The 20,626-nt window shown below is 52.1% G+C and overlaps 2 protein-coding genes across 4 annotated transcripts; both read right to left on the bottom strand.

Moving 5' to 3' along the window:
• Positions 1-45: 45 nt before the first annotated feature.
• On the bottom strand, positions 46-13,953 carry chsy1 (chondroitin sulfate synthase 1). 2 transcript variants are annotated; one of them, XM_061813419.1, is made up of 5 exons: positions 12,264-13,953; positions 9,395-9,890; positions 3,064-3,480; positions 2,104-2,185; positions 46-2,021 (listed from the first exon to the last, which is right to left on the bottom strand). In XM_061813419.1, exons 1-5 carry the CDS (start codon positions 12,545-12,547, stop codon positions 679-681), a joined length of 2,622 nt encoding a protein of 873 aa, XP_061669403.1. In that variant the 5' UTR covers positions 12,548-13,953; the 3' UTR covers positions 46-678. The 2 variants fall into 2 exon arrangements, with proteins under 2 accessions (XP_061669403.1, XP_061669404.1); XM_061813420.1 differs by lacking the exon at positions 2,104-2,185 and having other exon boundaries at positions 707-2,021; positions 12,264-13,947.
• A 312-nt stretch (positions 13,954-14,265) lies between these two features.
• On the bottom strand, positions 14,266-20,583 carry selenos (selenoprotein S). Of its 2 annotated transcripts, none has more exons than XM_061813428.1 (6): positions 20,334-20,583; positions 19,134-19,271; positions 18,327-18,433; positions 18,151-18,240; positions 17,248-17,314; positions 14,266-16,341 (listed from the first exon to the last, which is right to left on the bottom strand). In XM_061813428.1, the coding sequence occupies exons 1-6, from the start codon at positions 20,431-20,433 to the stop codon at positions 16,265-16,267; spliced, it is 579 nt and encodes a 192-aa protein (XP_061669412.1). In that variant the 5' UTR covers positions 20,434-20,583; the 3' UTR covers positions 14,266-16,264. The 2 variants fall into 2 exon arrangements, with proteins under 2 accessions (XP_061669412.1, XP_061669411.1); XM_061813427.1 differs by lacking the exon at positions 20,334-20,583 and adding an exon at positions 19,610-19,869.
• Positions 20,584-20,626: the final 43 nt, after the last annotated feature.

Below are 20,626 nucleotides of genomic sequence, written 5' to 3'. Positions count from 1 at the left end.
ACACTTTTGTGTTGAAATTGATAGGAAAATAAGAAAAAAAAAAAAGACTTTCCCACACTTTATTCTTTTAAATAGAAAAACTTTGCACTTTTGACAAAGTTGAAAGATAAAAATAAATCATACAAAAACAAGAATGACATCATTCAGTCTTTGCGTTGTCACGCGTGGACCAACCCAAAAGCTGCCAACTCGCCAACAAAACATTTAGCATTTTTGGGAAAACATTTTGCTCTTTGGTGACAGTTGCAAAGGTCCAACAAAATCAATAAATTAAGACGTCGGCAAGTCCAGCAGGTGTCGCGGTCGTTCACACGGATTAAACAAAAAAAAACACGACGAACGCAGACTCGACTTTTCCGGAAGCAATTCAAGCTCGCTTGACTTCCTTAACCCTCACCCAAGTCTTCGCAAAAAAAAAAGAAAAAGAAAGCAATCATCCACTTTTACATTTAAGTTACGGTTGTGCATTTTCCGCATCGTCAATATGAAATCGTACGGACGGCTACATTCATATTGGGGCGTGGCCTACGGAGCGACATCGGTGCGCGTGAGCGTCGGAGCGCGAGCCGAGGCTTACGGCAGCTTCTCCAGTCTCTTCAGATTTGGCAACAGCGGCTCATCTCGCCCGAAACCTTCGCCAGTCAGTCAGATTTCAGCTCACAAAAAAAGGCCCCGGAATCAAATCCAAAATGTTTGTAAACGTGGCGCCCGACGCCGAGGTACACGACAACCAAGCCACCGACGGTGGCAGCGAGAGCCAGCTTTAAAAAAGAAAAAAAAAAGAAAAAAAAAAAATCTTGAAAAAGCAAAAACTTCAATCAGGTCCAGATCCGGCATCAGGCGGTCCTGAGCGAGGAGTTGGCGGGTGCGCCGCCGGCCCGGTTCTTGTCCAACCAGAGCTGGGCCAGCTGCTGGGCGGAGCCCCGTGACGACGCCCTCGAGCCCAAGCACATCTTGTACTGCTTGAGCTCCAGGTTGGGGTCGCAGGTCACGGCGTGGTGCACGTGCACGATCCCCGGGTCGGCGCTGCGGAACAGCGCGGCGCCCGAGCGCACCAGCTTGTCGAACAGGTCCACGTCCTCCAGCCCCCAACCCCGAATGGAGGTGTCGAAGCCCCCGGCCCGGAGCAGGTCCCCCTTGTGGGCGCAGGCCACGCCGAAGCCAAAGTTCCTCCACAGGCCCGTCTTGGCGGTCAAGGCGTAGGGGTTGGCGCCGGCGGGGGGCGCCTTGCCGCCGTACACCACCTCCGGGTCGTACTGGCTGAAGACCACCGGGAAGTAGGCGGAGCGACCCGGCGCCGCGTTGGCCCGGCAGCGCTGCAGGAAGTCGGCGGTGAAGACCAGGTCCACGTCGCAGTAGAAGAGCAGCGAATCGTTGGAGAAGTGCCCCGAGCCCGCCTCCAGGGCCAGCGCCCGCGAGAAGGCGCCGGCGACGGCCTTGATCTCCAGCTCGGCCCGCGGGTACTTGATGTGGTACTCGCGCATCAGCTCCACCTGCTTGACCCGCTCCGTGGTGTTGTCGGCGCTGAACAGCAGAACCAGGAGCTTGACGTTCTGCTTGGGGATCAGGCACACGCGCTCGAAGTTGGCCATGAAGCGCGCGAAGGTATCGTAGCGGCCCGACAGCGGCACCAGGACGTTGACCTTCCGGTCCCGGGCCTCGGCGGGACCCTCGCGGGCCGCCGCCGGCGCCGCCAGCTTGAACGGGACCAGCATCTTCAGGGGCGAAAGGAAGGACAGCGAGTCCGAGTCCGAGTCCCGGTTGAGGCGCGCCGCCAGGGCGGCGGCGTCCGTGGGCCGCTCCTCGCGGAACTGGATCCGGCTGAAGGTCTGCTGCAGGTAAGCGTGTCTGCGCACCGGCACCGTCAGCGTCTTGCCTTTGTGCTTTTTGTAGAGCAGGAGCAGGTCCAGCACGTACTCGGCGCCGTGCAGCGGGTTGACCCGCCGGTAGCCGTACTGGATCTCCTTGAAGTCGATGACGCGGCCGCGGGTCTTGGCGTTGGCGTTGATCATCTCCATCACCTGCATCACGAGTTGACACCATTTACCGACTCTCGCTCGTTCTGTTCTTCTTTCCCGCCATTTCATATTTAAAAGGTCCCACCGGCACTTTTTGCGTCCGGACCGCCGCAGGATGATTTCGCCCCCACACGCTGTCCTCTGACTGGTCGCCACCGTGTTTGTCCCTTCAGGGGAAGCGGACACCTCCGCTCGTGACGTCAATGAGCCGGAGAAATTCCAACGAGACGATTTGCGGCCCGTCGGCCAAAAAGCGCAACGACTTGAATTCATTTTTTCGCTTTTTACAGCGGAGGCAATTTTCTTTAAACATAACCACGAGATATTTGTTGACATTATTTTTTAATATTCAATCGACATTTTCAGGTCTGCTCGCTCGATCGGGGCTCTCGGCAACCTTTTTGAGCCTGAGGGCGACTCGGTGAGCACCGATCGAATTTTTGCGGCAAATTTCAGACTCATTTATCGTCGCAAATGACATTACAGGTACTTTTAAATTGGAATTCACCTAAGCAAGCCAGATTCAGAATCGAAAGCACAAATAACGGTAACAATTTGTGGCCTACGGTAGTGATGCTTTTCGTGGGCCACCATTAGCCCGGGGGCACCGCCTTGGTGACCCCTGAGCTAGACAATATTCTGGGATCATGTTTATGGAAATATCAGAGAGCTTTCCTGCTATTTATGGATTTTACATCGCGTGAACATTTATTGACATTCATCCATTTTCTGAGCCGCTTGTCCTCACGAGGGTCGCGCATCCCAGCTGCCGGGGGGCAGGGGGCGGAGTCCACCCCTCGACCGGCCGCCGGACACGTGGAAACAAACGACCCTTCATTTGCAATTTTGAGTCTCCGACGAATGGATGCAAGTTTTGAGGACGCGGGGAGAACGCGCGCACTCCACACGGGCGGGATTCGAACCCGTGCTGCTTTATGGCCACGATTTGGACCCCGTTTCCTAACCTCATTTCAAGATATACCGAGGTGCTATTTAGGAGCATAATTTAAAGAACGCCAGCGCTTTCGGCGAGGGTGGGGCCCACCTGCATGACGACGTCGTCCAGGGCCCGGCGCTGCGCGGCGTCGGTGGCGCGTCGGGGCGGCTGCCCGTCCCAGGCGGAGAAGAGGTGCTTGGCGCCCAGGAAGTCCCACTCCAGCACGTCGCGACGGCGCCCGGGGCGGAACCTCATGAAGGAGGGCGGCGCCCCCAGCCGGCGCTCCTCGCGGCCCGGCTCGGGGGCCCCCAGGCCGGCCATCTGGAGCGTCTCCCGGTGGAGGCGGACGGTGCGGTGGCGCAGCGCCGCCATCCGCCGGCTCAGCAGGTAGCCGTGCAGCCGGTACTGGTAGGCCGGGTTCTTGTTGGGGTGCAGCGTGATGGCTCGGTGGATCTTGCTGTTGCGCAGCTCGCGGATGAAACCTTTCTTGTCGGGCTCGTAGTTCTCGTAGAACAGCTGCTGCATCTGCCGGCCGTGACCGCAGGTTAATTTTTCCTCTTTTCAAATTGCTTTACGACATCGAGGAAGCGCCACGGAGAAGATTGAAAAAAGCACGACTGCTGCACCGCGACACGCGGGACGAGGGGAAAGAGGTCAAAGTGCGCGGAGGCCATCGATGACGTCGTCCATCGGCACGCGAATGATCAAATTATTTGGCCTAAAATCTTCTGAAAACAAAAAGTTTGTTTGGCACGCAGGGGATATTGCGCTACTCTTTTTTTTTTTTTTTTTTTTTTGCCATGTGCACAAGTTGGCCACCTAAAACGCAGAGGATAAAGAATATACGCCTCCATATTGTCCTGATGTCTGCTCAAAGTTCTTGGCTTTGGTTAAGCACGACGAAATGCGCCTCCACCCGCCTCCTGCCCGACACCAGCCGGGATAGGCTTTTGCACTCCTCCGACCCTCGTGAGGATAAGCGGTTTAGTTCGAGACGGGAGCGGCGCTTTTGAAAGAATTTATTCCGTGCGGCAAAGTTTTTGCTTCCAGGACAAAGCAAAAGTTTGAAAAAGCGACGAGGCCCTTTGGTTGCCCTCAATGGCACCAAACGTGGACGTCGAAGCCCGTCCTCGCCGGTCCGTGCCTCAAAAAGTGCCACCAACGCCCGACCTGCTGCTCCCGATCGGTGGGGATTCCACCCATCCCGCACGTGGCCACTGACGGGCGACCGTCGAACGATTCCACCCACTTTGGATAGAAAAGTCAACACACCCCTGTTCATTTGCTTGCATTTTGGGATGGAAGGCAAATGAGACCACGAAAAAGCATTTTCAAAACGGGGGGGTTGGAACAAAGTCAACAAGGTGTCAGTGGACAACCAAAGGATGAAGCAATCGAAGCACAAAATATGGACACAAACACGCAGCCCTGACTGACGTCTTCCTCCTACTTTCGGAAACTTTTCACCACCTCATCCGGTACACGACGTTCGTCGGCTTTTCCGTCCAGAACGACCGTCGCCGACTCAAACGGATGCGAACCTTTACAGCCGTCCGAGGTGGACGCGGCCACCGCACCCTAAAACGGGAGTTGACCAAATGGTGAAACGCGTCTCTGTGACCGACGGGACGGGGAAAACGTGCGAGGCGACGGCCGTCGTCCGTCCGCAGCGTCCCGAGCCAACGCGGGCGGCCGAGGTCCAAATTAAAAGCCTTCTCTCTAAATGTGCCCGCCTGGCTCAAATTGACCCCCCCGAGGTAATTATAGCTACGGTCAGCATCTTGCCAGCGAAGCGCAGTCCGGGCCCGTAATCTGCGCCGCGCTTCTCACTTGGGTTAAGGAGCCGAAAATGAAGCAAAACGGCAGACTTGCCGTCGCTTCAAACACTTTGTTTGCAAGTCTATTCACGAAAGATATTTGACAGAAACGAGGGGGGAGAATTGTCCTATCAAAACCTTGCACCCGACTTGTTAGTCTGGCTTGGCATCAATGCGGTAATGTTGTGGAAAATTTGATGTCAATTGTGGGGAGGAGAGAAGAAAAAAAAAAAAAAAAAAAATCGAAAATGAACCAAAGACTTATTTTGTGCTTTGTGGGCCGAGGAAAGCCTTTGAAAAGCGCAAAGATTTGCACCTTCCTGCCGAGGCGGCACAAAAAGCAGGTGGGGTGCAAATTTGGAGACTTCCACACTTTGGCTCGCCTCGGGATAAACGACCGCCTCGTCTGCGTGTCGTCTCGGTGCCACGGTCCGACCCGGCTGGTGTGGATTGGAGCAGCAAAGAAGAACAGAGGAAGACCGAAGAACGTGAGCGCGTACGTCAAAACCCACCCTCCGCGGCTTTCGCGGGGAGTCGCAGCCAATGGCAAAAATGCAAATGTCTGCCGTTTCAGGTCATGGCGTGGAGGATTTTGTGTTCATCCGCTAAACTTGCCGCGAACAACCCCGCTAAGCCGAGCGGATTCAAGCGCGGAAGGTGGCCAATTGGAAATGCCAGGAGTCCAAGATCGCGCCGTGAGGAACGCCAGAAGCCTTGGAGTCTCGCTCCCTCGTTCACTCCCCCAACTGGGGACGGAGGGCCTTTGAGTGGACCGCACAAGTCAGACGATCAACGATCGACACGCTAGCTTCTTTTCTTTCGTGTCAAACTTTCCAGACAATTTTCAGTCAGTTTGCAGGCGGCGTTTTTGCGCAATTCCAGCCGCACCGCTACGTTGCCGACTCGTCATATTTCGATGAGGACAGCCACCGGTAAACGGAGTCAAAAATATTTCTCAGCAGATAGTAATTTGCTAGCTTGGGAGGAAAAACATCTGTCCACAAGTACGACATCTTCCAACTTGATGCTTTATTGTTCTGCCACAGGCCAAACAAGGCGCCATCCAGATGCCGACATTTTCTTGGGGGGGGGGTTTAAGTGTACACTTTAAACATTTTTGGGTGCGCTTTGAAACAAGAGGAGGAGGTTGTTGCTTGCCACTTTTTTCAAAACAGAAAACCGCCATTAAATTTAGTATTAAAAAAAAAAACTAAATTGTTTTTTTATTCCCCCCCCCCCGTACCAAATTCTTGACATTGATACTTGCAATTTGTTCATTTTTCAAGTGAAGAACACTAAAGCGACATTGTTAGTTGGCTGACTTGTGCCATTTCGAGTCGGACGGCAAGCATTAAATGAAGTACGAAAATCATTTTTCTCCAGGAGCAATCTATCAACGTAAGCACTTTGATTTGATTTTTCCCATTCAAACGAACGTTGTCTGTTTTTTTTTTTTTTAAGAGCAACAACTACCGTTAAATTAAGAAAGAATTTTGCAGGAACAGGATACGATGGCTTCTCTCCGACAAAAGCGCCTTTTTCGTCGGGGCCGCTTTGAGGGCAACCTTCGGCGCCGTACGCCGACGCTGAGGAGCTTAACTGGTAATCTGCACTAATTGGATACTCGCGGCTCAGACCGGGGCGCCGGGACCTCGGTCGGGAAGGTCGGAGCCCGACGGTGGACAAACGAGCGCTGGCGCCTGGCGAGGTTGGTGGCGGCCGAGTGGGGCGGTTCCCCGTCCGCAAAACATTCACATTGTTTGGAACGCAAATCCGGCTGGAAAACCCGCCCGACCACCACAATACGGTTTGTCACTACCCGATATTTTTACCATCGAGGATTCTATCCGGCGCCACGGTTACAGCGTTGGCCTCACAGTTCTGAGGACCGAGGTCCAAATCCCGGCCTCGCCCGCGTCGCTTTTCTCCGGGTGCTCCGGTTTCCTCCCACGTCCCGAAAAGGTGCATTCATTACCCTACCCGGAGAGTCGAAATGGCGACCGATTGTTTCTTTCTGTGAACTGTGACTGGCTGACGACCGGTTAAAGTCCTCTGCCTCCTGCCCGAAGGTAGCCGGGATAGGCTCCGGCGCTCCCCTTTTGAGGATAGGCGGCTGAGAAAAAGGGGCGGATATGCTATCCATTGAACGATTGACGGGCATTTTCCAGATTACTGTTTATTGATCAATTACTCTCGTTTCTTTGGCAGTTTCATCGCCAAAAAGGAGCAAATATTAATTAGCATTTTGGCTTTTTGAACGTAAATGCGACGACGCGGCAGTTTGAGCTCTCGTCGTTGCAATCAAGCGAGACGTGCGATGCTTGCAGATTCCTCGCGATTCCTGTCCAAAGAGTCGGGAGTCGCCGATCGCTTAGTGAGGCTGAGTCGATTTGAGATCGGGGTCGGATTCTGAGCGACAACCATTGGAAAAGTGACAAAAATGGCAAAAATGGTTTCAAAAAATTTGTAGAATGAACGCAAACAAATTCGAGTGACGACCAACATGGCTGTCGATTGTGACCATTGATTAGGTGCTGGGTTAATTAATTAGTGCAGCTGTAAACGCTACACTGGGTGTGCAAAACTGCACAAATGAAGAGGCACATTCTCTCTCTCTCTGTCTGTCCGTTTGTTTGTTTGAGTCCTTTATTTTGTTGGTTTCGTCCGGTTGGGACGCCGAAAGCAAAGCGAATTTTGTTGAACGTTGGCGATGGAGCGCATTTGAGGAGGAACCAGGATGGAATTGTGTCCATTCGGGGAAGCGGGCAAGGAGGAAGAAAAGAGGACGACGACGACGACGACGACAGTAGGAACAAAAGCGACCCGCGGGAAGGAGGAGTCAAATAACGGAAAAGGCCGCCAGATGAAATGAGAAAACGGCGTGGGGGGCAAGAGCGGCGATCTGGGAGGGAGAGAAGAAATGAAGGAATGCAAAGAAAGGAAAACGACGAGGGAGGAGAAACACTAACGAGTGACAAACATTGCACGAGAAAGTGCAATGCTGCAGAAGGGAAAGGAAAGAAGAGGAAAAAGAGGCACAAGAAGGACAATGCACTCAGAAATTGGACCCAAGGAAGGGCACGAATTTTGGAGGACGGCGAGACGCCGCGCTCCGTCAAACAACGGCCCAAAGTTGAAGTGCGGCAGTTTGCATCACCGGGTAAACTACGACGTATTACGGGACCCGTGATGACCCGGTCCACGTAAACAAAAACATCTTTTGACATATTCGTCAATAAAGCTCCTTTCTTGCAGGTGACGACGTCATCAAGAGGAAAACAATTACGCTTTGTATTCCCGGGATTCAAACGAGGATCCCGTGATAAGCCCCGCTAAGCCCCCGCCCGGGTTACAACGGCGTCCTCGTCGGCCATCGCACGCGGCTCGAGTCGCGGCGAGGACTTGACGTGGCACAAATTCATCAGCCAACCGTTTTGACCGCCACGCCATCCCTCGCAGACCTCGCTCAACTTCAAATTGTCCAAATCCTCTCTTGGCTAAATATTCCCATCATTTTTTCAAAAGATGACATTTGCCTCTGCTTTTATTTTGAAAAACAAATTCAACATTGTAGCCGATTTTCTGACGGTTGTGACGGACCAAACCGGGTTTTTTGAAATAATGTCCCGTTTATCAGGAAAAGGATTATTGATTCGGTAAAATAACATGAATCCCTTATCGTATAACGGCCAAATTTGAAGAAAGGATGCTGGGAAACGAGCGCGGAGGAACGCCGCAAAAGGAACAAGTCGGAAGCGCGGCGGAGCCGACGCCAGAGTCCGATCGGCTCCAAAATGAGAAGATAAAAGACAAAGCTCGAGAGAGCAGACTTGGACGGTTTGGACACGTCCGGACCGGAGTAAGGGAGAGAGGGGGAGGATATCGGCGAGGATGGAGCTGTCAGGGAAGAGAGAGGAAGACCACGTCGAGGCCAGTTGCTGTTCGGGATCGTGACGACGCGCTGTGGCCACCCCGTACGAGACCGGTCCAAAGGAAAACAACAACATTCAGCACAGTTTTCAGAGGTGACTCCGTGTGTCGCCACGGAGGTCAAGGTGCGTCCGCTTATCTCTTCCGCAACCTCTTGGCAGGTCAGCTTTTCTCATGCAAATTCTCGCCCATTATTGATCTGTGACCTTTTCTAACATTCCGGATAAGAGACAGGAAGCGCATCACGGCTAAAGATTGACTTCTCTCCGAGTCAACGTGATGCCAGGAAGGGGATCCGGCGCTGGCCAACGGGAGAGTCAAGCCCAGACGGAAAACAGGATGCTGACGCTCGGTGGAATCCGGCGCCACCCCCCCCCCCCTTTCTTAACCACGGACAAATATTTTCCGGGGAGGCTTTACCACCGTTAACCTGTTCCGATAGTTTTGACGGCGACTTTGGATCTTCTAAGCACGGAGAAGCACTTCTGAAGCCGTTTCTCTTTACGGTTACGATTCCATCGATTGCCTTTGCTATGAATGCTTAAAGTAGGAAATTATTACAAGGCTTTTGAAAATACGAGTCAAACCCCTTCGACCTCCACGGAACAAAAAAAGAAGGAAAAAAACCCAAAAGGGACCAGGAACCACGTGGCCGTGGCGTTTTCCCCCCACCGAGGGTTCGAGCTACTGACCTCGTAGGACCAGACGCACTGGACGCCGGCGAAGCGGCGAACGCAGCGTCCCACCTCCACGTCCTCGTGCGTGGTGTACATTTCCCGCAGACACTGGCGCACGTGCGGCACCACGCGCCGCAAAACCTCTCGGCTCATGATGACTCCGGGCCCGCCCATGCAGAAGTTCTCGCCGGGCTCCAGGGCCAACTTGCCCAGCTCGTCCCGGGCGCCCATGCCCGTCTGGCCCAGGAAGACGGGCGCGCTGCTGTTGAGTCCCCGCAGGAAGCTTTCCAGACGCTCGCCTTTGACGTAGACGTCGTCGTCGGCCCGCATGAACCACTCGTACTTGTCCAGGTAGTGGTCGTGCATGTACTTCAGCATCATGAAGGATTTCTTCTGAGGCGGGTACGAGTCGTCCACGCCGCTCAGCGCCACCACCGGGACGGGCGCCGACGTGTCCGAGCCCTCGCTGGAGAAGAACTCCACCCGGCCCGGGATGCTCTGGGCCCACGTCCTTTTCAATAGACACGGAAAAGAAGAAGGAAAAACATCATCACCACATCTATTAATAGAATAGGAGGTTTCGTTAGGACTTCATAGCAAAGTGATAAAAAAAGCCTCAACCAGTTGAATCCCGTCATCAAAACGTCAACTCTCTCCTCGTTTAGGACGACTGTGCAACAGCACAGATAGTTTCGGAAAATGAAAAAATACGAGCGCCGATTTTATTCTGAAAGAGGGAGAAACAAAAATGTGCGGGGCCAGGAAATAAACACGTCCAACATCTGCACTGATTTGACGTTGTCGCGGAAGATGAAAAATGTGCACGCTTGGAGATGGGGATGCAATTGTATCTCGATAAATACGTCTCAAGCACAAGCGGCCGCGTTACAGTCCGAAATGCGGGTGGGACGGTCGCGTTTTACATCTCCTCGGGAGGTAGCCCAACGGGATCGAGGAGTTTTACGCTCGTACAGATGAACTACAGACTACACACAAATATTTCAGCCTTTATTACAAGTTACATCTCAATCGATTGGAATATAGTCCATTTTGTGACAGCTTAGGACATGCAAATGCGTTGACAGCATTTTCACAGATTTTTCTTGTCATCTTTTACTCTTGCGAGTAGTTTTCTTCTTTATCGGCATCGTGTCGTTTCTCGTTTCCGCCGTCGCGAATACTTTTGTTTAGTCAGCTTGTACGTTCACGCAGTCAGTCAAGGCCGTTTCCACCCTCTTTCTGCATCAATGCCAGTAAAATCGGATTGTTATCACGACCACTGAAAACTTCAGCCAAGGCTGACAAGACTTTTCTTTGTTTGGTTGCGGAGGAGGATTACACAAAGGCCACATGAGCAAATTCCACTGGAGAAAAACTTTCCGCTTGTGGAACCGCTGAAGGTACGCGAGCCTCCAAAGACTGAAGATTTCCACTGTCCAACATGCAGAAAATATGAAAACAAGGACTTGCAACTTGACAAAAGTCAACATTTGGGATGAGCGCAGTTAAAGCGCCGTCGCACGTTGGCACACACAAGTTGCGATGGGAAAACAAAAAAAAGAAAAAAAGAATTCAATCAAAGCAAAATAGTTGGTGATCGAAGATCATGTTGTAAAACGTGCCCCCCGGCATGTTCCCGAGTGCCAGTTTCAATTTTTTGGACCCTCCCGACCAGCAAAATCAAACACATACACGTCACTCGAATGAATGAATCAAGCAGTGATCATGTTAACGTTGCGAGTTCGATTCCCAACGCCGTCGGCAGCAAAAGTCAATTTTGACACATTTTTAAAGGTCAAGCGTCACGAAACGGATGATTTTTAGTACGTTTTTTCACCACAATCTTCTGGAGGGATTTGTTTTCCACGAGAAGCAGGAAGTGACGTTGTAGGCCGGAGCGCCCTCCGGCGGACTCGTTTGTTTCTCGTGGGTTTTACCTGCGGGAAGGTAGCTCGTTGTTCTTTTGTGTTAGCCAAAATGCAGGCTCGTTGCATTGCCAGATATTGCTGGAACACACAGACAGTAAATGCAGCCAACCAATATGGCGACCACTCGGATGTCGTCAAATGACACTTCCGCAACTTTGCGCGTGGATGACGCGCTCTCCGCTCATATTTATTTTTTCGTGTAGACATTGAAGTGAATGTTATATGCATTTTTCACGTCAATATCTATCTGAGAATGTTTCTTGGGATGACACTTGCCCTTTAAAATGAACTTTTTATAGCATAAAGTGCCACGATGGCCCTCCAGTTCTTTCCTTGCTAATTTCAACAGCTTCACACAAGACTGCAACAAGGAAGAAAAAAGCTCGAGGTGACACGCAGGCTTGTTTGATTCATCAGTCTTCCCAAGTAGTTTTTTTATTAAGTCGACCAAATGCACTGCCACGACTGGATAAATTCGAGTCACATTTGAGGATTATTTCCCACAATTGATACCTCATGAGTTGTTTTGCTTCCGATCTGGAACTCGTTTAAAAGGTGAAACGTTTAACTATTTGAATCAGAGCTTGCTTAACGTTCAAATTGTGCGAATTTCAACCGGTCTGTCGGCGTCCACGAAAGCAGTCGCGTAAAGCATTTTCAACATCTTCTTTGCCTTTAATTGGGAAAAGACGATCAGCATTTTTGCGGACTTTCTAACGGACGGCAGTTTACTTTGTGGATTTTCCACGCCGTCAATATAAAAAAAATAAAAAAAAAAATCAAAAAATGTCCTCTTTTTTATTTGATGGCTACCGTGATCCGATTGGCGGAAAAGGCAAAGCAACAAACAGACTTATTGGACCTCTTGGTAGAACGGACGATCGAATCCTCGAGTGTCGAGTGCATTTGCGGCCTGCTTAGCGGAATGCTAACGCGGCGGGGGTCCGGCACGTTACCTGTGCGCGGCCACGGCGCGGCTGTTGAGGTACTTCTGCGCGGTCATGACACCGACGAACAGGAAGTCACCGGAGCTCGCGGCCGCCGCCGTCGCTTCCGTGGCCGGCGGGCCGCCGTCCCGAGGAGGTCGCAGGGCGCCGCCTGCGCTTCCGCCGCCGCAGCCGCCCGCGTTGGCTTTGGTGAGCACGGCGGCCTTGGGCAGGATGAGCCTGGAGGCCAGCGTGAAGCCGAGCACCAGACCCACGAGGACGCTGAACCAAGCTCTGCGGCTCCGACCTGCCATCCTTCCCGTCAAAGAACATGAAAATTCACAACGCTCCAACAAAGCAAAAGCAAAAATCTCATTCCAATCCGGGTCGACTGTCCACGGAAGCGTCTTAATTCTTCTTCTTCTTCTCCTCCTGCTGCTTCTTCTTCTTCTCCTCCTCCTCCTCCTCCTTCTCCTCCTCCTCCTGCTTCTTCTTCTTCTCCTCCTGCTTCTTCTTCTTCTTCTTGTGCCCACGTAGCATCCACTAGCAGCCCCGAACCGGCCCGCCCGCTTGCCCGGCGAGAGTCCGTCGCCGTCGACGGGCCCGGCTCGCCTCGCCTCGCCTCGCGGCAGCCAGTCGTTTCCCGTGATTCGGCGTCAAAGTAGCGTCGGCTCCTTCTCTCGCCGTATTAAAACATGAAGACGCGAGTGGAGCTCGTTTGAGCCTCGCAGGCTTCCGGAGGGAGGCGTTCAGGTCCCGTGGGAGAAAAAACGGCTCTGCTTCCTCCCTTTGCTTGGACTGGAGTGATGGACACGACCGTTTCTTAAGATTCGTTCACTTCTTTTTCCAGACAACAGTTGCACCGACGGTCAATGACGTCACCACCAATCGGATAAATTAACGATAGAAACAAAAAAACTTCACGCTTGATCTATCAGCTGTCTTCTCACATCTGTGACACACAAGATGGCGTCATTGGAAACCCATCCATTCAGAGTCTCCGAGCATGTTTTGGGGATGTGGGAGGAAAGCGGAGGTGGGGCCAATGCTCTACATATGTATATACACATTTATTTTTAAATGTGCGCTTCACTGGCTCAACGTTAGCCCTTAGCTCGAAGAAAGGGCCGCTAGTGAAAGCGACCTGCCATTGAAATCATTCGAGTTCGCTCTCTGCGTCGTACGTCGTTCCTCTGGCAAATGCAAGCGGGCCACAAATCAACAAATGGCGAACTTGATTGAAATCCATCCAAAATCTTTTGCAGGGACACCCACACTTCCCTTTCCCCAGCCACCTCATCCAGCTCTTCACGAGACGTTACAGTTCCTACGCTAGTGTGGAAAACGCCGTTGCGTCTTTGTGGAGATCTTCAGTATTCGCTTCTGTTGTCGTGGGTACGAAGCCGGGGACCGCACCAGATTGCAGGACTCCGAGGCGAGGGCACGATATCGAGGGTGGTTTTATTCCAGGCTAAGGTCGTACGCAAGTAAGCGGTCCAAAAAAGGCAGAAGCGCAAAAACGCGAGTCTCCGGGCAAGATCCGACGACTGTGAGGTAAAGCTTAGAAACACGAACGCCAACAATGTAACAATGACTACGGCGGCAAAGTTCCCGCTGGGACAAAGGGATGCACTACCCAAAGCTCGTCAACTTGCGCACGATAGCGGAGTGTCCGACGCACCGCCGTGCAACGGACGGCTTCACATCATGCCACGTGCCCCAAAACTCCATTTTAGCCAACGTTATTTATTTATTTATTTGGGATTAAATAAAGACAAACACTTCAAAGATGGCATCGTTCATTTATTGCTTAAAATGGAGACGGAGAGACGAGGAAACTTTTTGGATGAAATGAAATACATAGTTCATTTCGAAGACCAAATGCAACATTTGAATGAAAATAGTCGCAGTTGTTTCAAATGGGATAGAAATAAATCAAAGTTATCTTTACCAGCATGTTCCGTTTCTTCCAGAGTAACGCACAAATGTTCCATTTTTGACAACAAACACAAATGTTAGACGTACGATGGAAAAAAAAAAAAAAAAAAAAAAAAAAAAGGTCTTTTCCACTCACGTCTTGAAGGTGAAATGAAACGCGAGAGTCTGAAAAACGGGTCGGCGGGCGAGGCCTTCGCCATACCGGCCCGGCCCAAAACACGACTCCCGAGTTCCGGAGCAAAGCGACATTTGACGGCGATTGCAAAGTCAAAGTCAAAAGGTAAGCAGAGCTGCGGCCACAGCGCAGAGCGGCATCGGCGCGCTGGACGAGAGCCATCCTCGCCGACAATGAGCCCGTTTCACCGCGGCAAGAAATGTTCGGCCGAAAGACGGCGACAATTTCTCGTTCTTCATCCTCGCAGATTGTCAACAAAGGTGTCGTACAATTTGCGGGAAGAAAATCCAATGTGAGGTGGGATGAAATGCCTGATAATGGGGGGGGGGGGGGGGGGGTCGTACGCTGGCGTTCATCAGTCACACTCGCTGGTCGGCGACCATTTCCGAGCGCGACGTCATCCCCAGCTCGCGGGAGCGCCGGCGGCACGCGCCGCACGCTCGGCCCGACGCGCTACAGTGAAGCCCCGAGGGAGGTTTTTCCGTCTTCAGGCCGCGCCTCGCTTTCGAGTCGCGTAGTACCACGAGGTGGCCTGGCACTACCGCAAGAGAGCGTCCACGTGGAACCGGCGCCGCTCGTTTCCATCCGTCCGTTATCCGAGCCGCTTATCCTCACCAAAGTCGCCGGCGCGCACTCGACCGCTCGCCAGTCCGCCGCACTCTCAATCGCATCTAAGGGCGATTTTGAGTCTCCAATGAATGCATATTTTCGGGGTGTGGGACGAAGGCGTAGTTGGCGGAGAAAAAAGGCAAACTCTGCTGGGGCGGGGGCTGGGATTCGAACCTCGGTCCTCACAACCGTGAGGGGCCAACGTTGTCAATTCTGTCCTTGTCGGACCGTCGTGCAGCAAACCTCAAGTTGAGAATGAACTGAGTTCCCCCCGCCCCCAACTTTTCCTTAACCCGAGAGAACCCAAGACATCCAAATCCTATTTTAAAATGTGACGTACCAACTAAAATCAACCAAAAAGCCGCGAAAATAAAAATCCCTTCATGACAGTGGGAGGATCATACGGGACCCCGCGGGTTCTCCAGGGACGGCTCGTGCTGGACCCCGCGGGTTCTCCAGGGACGGCCCGTGCTGGACCCCGCGGGTTCTCCAGGGACGGCCCGTGCTGGACCCCGCGGGTTCTCCAGGGACGGCTCGTGCTGGACCCCGCGGGTTCTCCAGGGACGGCTCGTGCGGGACCCCGCGGGTTCTCCAGGGACGGCTCGTGCGGGACCCCGCGGGTTCTCCGGGGTCAAAGCCGTTTCCCGACAGCCGGAGAGCGACCAGAGGCGGCAAGAAATACGCTCATAAAATGACCAGTACACACAGAGACCAAATGGAGCGACCGACAGCCGGTTCATCAATAATGCCACCGAATTTCCTTTTGGCAATCAATTGGTCTGACCCACTGCCTTTCATAATTATTTCCAGGAAAGAGCACCGACGCAAGACGGAGCGCGACCACTTTTTGATTTTGCAGCCACACCAAGGCGAGAGAGGGAAACAAAAAGTGTCGTTACGACCTCTTGCACGTGCTCGCCGTTGGGCCACGGCTCCCAAGCAAGGCGGGACCGACGGACCAGTTTCCGTCTTGGTCGCCGTGCACTTGGGTCCTTAACGATTGACAAAGAAAGGCGTTTGCGTGAGCCGCCGTCGTCGTTCTCCGTCCGCTTGTGTGCCTTTACTGGCATTGATCAAACGATATCAAAATGATCCTTAATCGCTCATCAAACACTAAACGCCTTTCAGTGTTGCGTCATCCGTCCACCAGATGGCGGTCTCACCCCCCCTTTTCTGTCAGTCATTACAATTACGATTGGAATTTGCGGTGGGGGGGGGCTTCACTGTAGCCGAGCCGAGCCGAGCCTAGCGTAGCAGACGTGCCGTCCGGGGACGCGTGACCACGCGTCAGCCGGGACTCGCTTTAAGATCATCCGCCCGAAGACGGGCCTCGCCTCGCGGGCCGCCACGAGCAGGAGCCGCCGTCGCCGCTCAGCGGCGAGTACTCTGAAAAACAACGACGGCGTCATCTGGATTTGGAAGCCGACAGGCCGGCGGCGTCAATCTGGCTGGGGCGGAAACGTGCACGTACGCCCGCTTTCTATACACTCAACATTGACAGGGGGAGGGGGGGGAGTCCGTGCAAGTCTCAAGTCAGTATGGGGGGGGGGGGCGCAAAACAAGTCATCCACGACATTTTTGAGGCAAGTCACAAAATCTCAATGCATATATTGGAGTTGTAGGGAAATGTTTGGTCACAAATCACGACGCCACCAACTCGAGGCGAGGCTTCAATTGATGACATTTGCGACCGACTTGACGCAAGTGAAAGTTCCCTTGTGTGTACTTTGCGCCGACGTGCTCGGAAGTTTTGTGCGGAGTGAAGAATGAACGAGAGCAGCAAAACGTTGGCATCCTTCAAAAGAAAAGTCTGCAGCGCTCACTTGTCAACAGACGACGACACGCACGCCGGTTGCCAGTCAGGCGCCATTTGGAACGGGCGTGAACGCGCACGCCAGCTTCTAGCGAAATCTTGGCTCACGCCCGCAAACGTCACCACGACGTTAGCCCTTTTTTTTTTTTTTTTTTTTTTTTTCAATCTCCACGACATTAGCGACGCCGTTCGCCGTTGGCTTTCTATCTTGGGCGCAACTTTCTGCGTACCTGTGACCCAAAATCAGGTGAAGACGATTAGCATCGAGCGGCCCGCCCGCTCGGATTTCCGTCACTTAGCTGCGTTAAAACCTTCACAATGGCATCATTTTGGAAGCGTCCATGTCGAAGATGACTTGACAAGTCGTGTAGTTCAGGTCAAAGTCAAGTTGAGTCTTTTGCCCCCCATGTCAACATGCCAAAATAATCGCGACTTTGAGATCATTGCAACGTATGTACAGGAAGTGGGCGCGGCCTTACCAGAGTTGCGTAGCGGCTTCTTGTGGCCCGCGGCTCTGCCGGACGCGCCGGCGTCGTCGTCGCTGCTCTGTGGACGTTAAAAAAGAAAGAAAGAAAATCACGTCGGGTCACTCGCGGCTTTGGCAAGAGTCCTCGCTGACAATGCTTGGCTCATAATAATAAATATCATTAAAAGTTACTTTTGATTACATCTGGATGACTTTTCTCATATTTGAATGCTCCCCCCCCAAAGGTGGATTCAAACCATTCATAACTAATTTGTTTGAAATCAACCAAGTTAGTTCTTGAAAGCAAAATATAAAACGACCACAAAATCCTCCCATAGCGTGTCGACCTGATGACAAACGAGCCCACTTCCGGGAATCGACAACTCCCAGAAGTGACTTTTGCATGGAAAGCGTGAAAAAAAAGGACAAAAAAAAAGTGCGGCGGAAAGCGAAACGCGAGGCAAAAATGGAGGCGAACAACTTCGGCGTCTCCCAAAATGAGAATCTCCTCAGAAAGTTCAATATTTGTGAAATTCTTTTCCGCAGATTGCGCTCGCTTCCGTCGGGGTCTTGGCAGAATGGGGAAAAACAAAGCCCGCGAACACGAAAGCTTTTTTTGCACCCACTTCAACGACAAATATCCCAAATGGCGCTCAACCGGGGGCAACGTGGCGGATTCTAAATGAGCCCCCCCACCGATCCCGTTTTGGCAGGAGACTGCGACTGGTCCTCTTGCAGCGGGTGCAACTCCCGGCCGGCCAAGACCGAGAAACCGTTTGGCTCGCTGAGTTGACTGAACTTTTTTTTTTTTTTTTTCCACAATATTCTCATGTTCGGAGATGCTGAATTTGAGCTTCCCAAAAAATCTGAACATTCCAAGAAAGATGGATGCCTTGAACTTGCCCCCCCCGCTGACCTGCAGTCGTCTGGCAGCTCCCTTGAAGCTCTTCCCCGTCTGCATGCTGTCCCACTCCTCAATCCTCTGACGTCGCCTCTCCTCCTCTTGCTGACACACATAAGACGAGCGGCGCGAGGGTTCAAAGGTCGGGCGTGCACGCAAGCAGCAAGACGACGTAAATGCCAAGGCGTCACCTGCTTCTGCTTCTCCCTGAAGATGGCCGCCTTGGCGTCCTGCTCCTGCTGCATCTTCCTTCGGGACGCCTCCATGGCCTCCTGCCTCCTCACCACCGCCTCGGCATCTTCATCATCATCATCATTTTTTAATATCAGATTTGTCGAAATACGAAAGAAGATAACTTTAATGTGTTTCATATGAATTTGTTTGTTGTGTGAAGACAATAAAGACCGGAACCTCCAATAAACGGACCAAGTGTTAAATCAAAGCACTTTTTCTGTGGGTTCAGAAGTCCATTCCAGGGCAAAATGATTGTTTTCCTGGGTCAGGGCACAAAATGATTGTACATTCATTTGCCAAGCCCCTTATGCTCACAAGGGCAAATCCACACTTACCTTACTGGTGCAGGAAAGGGCCCATTGTTTGTGAGTTCCAACCGGACCCTATTTTCTGTCCATTAAATGGAGGTTCCACGGCGGCCTCGCAATATCGCTGACTTTGACTTTGAGCGACGTCGGAACCTTTTGAGGAGGCCGCCGCCAACTTTCAAGTGCCGGCTGGCCGTTGCACTTGTGTTACTCGTGAGTTCAACGGCGATTAACAGTCTTAACACTTTGATTGCACTTTTCAAGGAGCTCCAAGTGCTCAAGTCAAGTAGCAGTCAATCACTTCGCTGACCCCCCCGACGCTGCTCAGCTACTAACACAGCCACAGAAGCGCGGCTGCCATTCTGCGGCCACGCCCACCGCCGAACGCCCGACCGCATTCATTCCGAGTCACACGCTCGCTCGCTCACTCTGTCCGTTTACGCCCAGACGACCAACCTTGCAACGCGGCGGGAAGGGGGTCCCTCGCGCCGGGACCGGACCGGGTCCTCCTCTTGCCCAGGTAGAGGAGAAGCACATAGCCCGCCGCAAGCGCCAGCAGCAGGTAGCCGCCGTACGCGGACAAAAACTCTACAGCTGAAACGGAACAAAGCAAAGAAAAAGACCCATCAGACGCTCGGACGCACTTTTGCCGACAATTCAACTCAACTTCAAATACGAGCAAAGTGAAGGATGGGCAGCCGGTTGGGGGTGGGGGGTTGCTTTTGGAGGCTGACAGAAAATACAGATTTTGAGAGACACATTGCATTCACTCACACACACACACACACACACACCACACACACACACACACACACACACACACACACACACGAGTATTATGTGGGCCCTTGGCCCTAAAGATTACTTCTCCTTCACAGAACTTAGTTATTGCTAAGTCGGTGTGAAATTCTAAAACGGTATCCAGTACCTACCAAGAACAAAATGCTCCGAGCAAACGCCGACATAAGGGAACGATTTGGCCGCTAGATGGGCTCTGCTGATACGAGACAGCCGCAGTTGTCGCCGTTTGGATGATAACTGCTCATTTTTCTCGCACTGGTTCTTGATCACAGCTGACAGTCGAAAGAAAGACGCCACTTTCGTTTGAGCAACAGATAACATAGTCATACGCCTTTCTGAAGTGATTCTTGCTTAATTACGATTTGCTGACTCGAATTCACCCGTCCAAAATGGCGACCGTTTTCTAAACAGGAGGTTGTGTGACGTCAGACGAAAACAGTCCATAGACTAATGACGACACGTTTTCATGTTAGCTCCAATTTAAGGCAAAAATGAGACGATTGTGGCTGTGGTGTGGTGCTAAGTTTCTTTGACTTGATTTTGAAAAAAAAAAAAAAAAAAACCGTCCACAGAACACCAAAGACAAATACTTACTAACGACGTGTTCTGCATTTTAAATTTGAGTGTACACGGGCCAGGGTTGGTTTTCATCTCGACAGGCTGACGTGCAAAAACGATGTTCAGTTTGACGCGAGTCACTTCGCCGCGAGCTAACAAGCAACAGTGTCATTTTCACCCAACAGCAATAGCACAGCGCAAAAGCAAGAACGTCAGAAGATTTTTCGTCCCCTGCACGTGATTCACGGCGTTGCTAGCAGTCATTTCTTGAAAGTCTCGTTGAAACGCGATTATTACCCATGAGGCTAAATGACGGCAGGTTGTGCGGCTGTTGCTTCTCCTCCGCTTCCAGCAAATCGCCGTTTTGGTCCACGTCCGTAATCTCCACTTCGTCCATTCGACCGCAAAGACCAGACCAGGAGCAAACAACTTTTGGAATTCCGTACCGTAATAATTGACGGAAGTTGACTCAGCACGCCCGAAAAAGGTCGGCCATCTTTTGTTCTTCGCCCGTCGGGCAGCTTCCTGGAATTTGCGTTAGAAAAGGATTTACTGCCATCTACAGGAGAAAGGCGCTCCTGCACCACATC

This window comes from Syngnathoides biaculeatus, chromosome 3, assembly GCF_019802595.1.
Source record: "Syngnathoides biaculeatus isolate LvHL_M chromosome 3, ASM1980259v1, whole genome shotgun sequence".
In the NCBI taxonomy this organism is placed as follows: Eukaryota; Metazoa; Chordata; class Actinopteri; order Syngnathiformes; family Syngnathidae; genus Syngnathoides; species Syngnathoides biaculeatus.
This window is presented reverse-complemented; position numbering and strand designations above follow the sequence as displayed.

Bases quoted from the DNA above. Each gene is read 5' to 3' on its own strand.
- chsy1 (XM_061813419.1), bottom strand. From the start codon at position 12,547: ATGGCAGGTCGGAGCCGCAGAGCTTGGTTCAGCGTCCTCGTGGGTCTG. The intron at 3,481-9,394 runs GTCAGTAGCTCG...CACGGCCGGCAG, and splicing joins AGTGCGTCTGGTCCTACGAG to ATGCAGCAGCTGTTCTACGA. The intron at 2,186-3,063 runs GTGGGCCCCACC...CTTCCCCTGAAG, and splicing joins TGGACGACGTCGTCATGCAG to GGACAAACACGGTGGCGACC.
- selenos (XM_061813427.1), bottom strand. From the start codon at position 19,805: ATGACTATGTTATCTGTTGCTCAAACGAAAGTGGCGTCTTTCTTTCGA. The intron at 18,241-18,326 runs GTGACGCCTTGG...TATGTGTGTCAG, and splicing joins TCAGGGAGAAGCAGAAGCAG to CAAGAGGAGGAGAGGCGACG. The intron at 16,342-17,247 runs GTAAGGCCGCGC...GTTGTTTTTCAG, and splicing joins GAAGCCGCTACGCAACTCTG to AGTACTCGCCGCTGAGCGGC.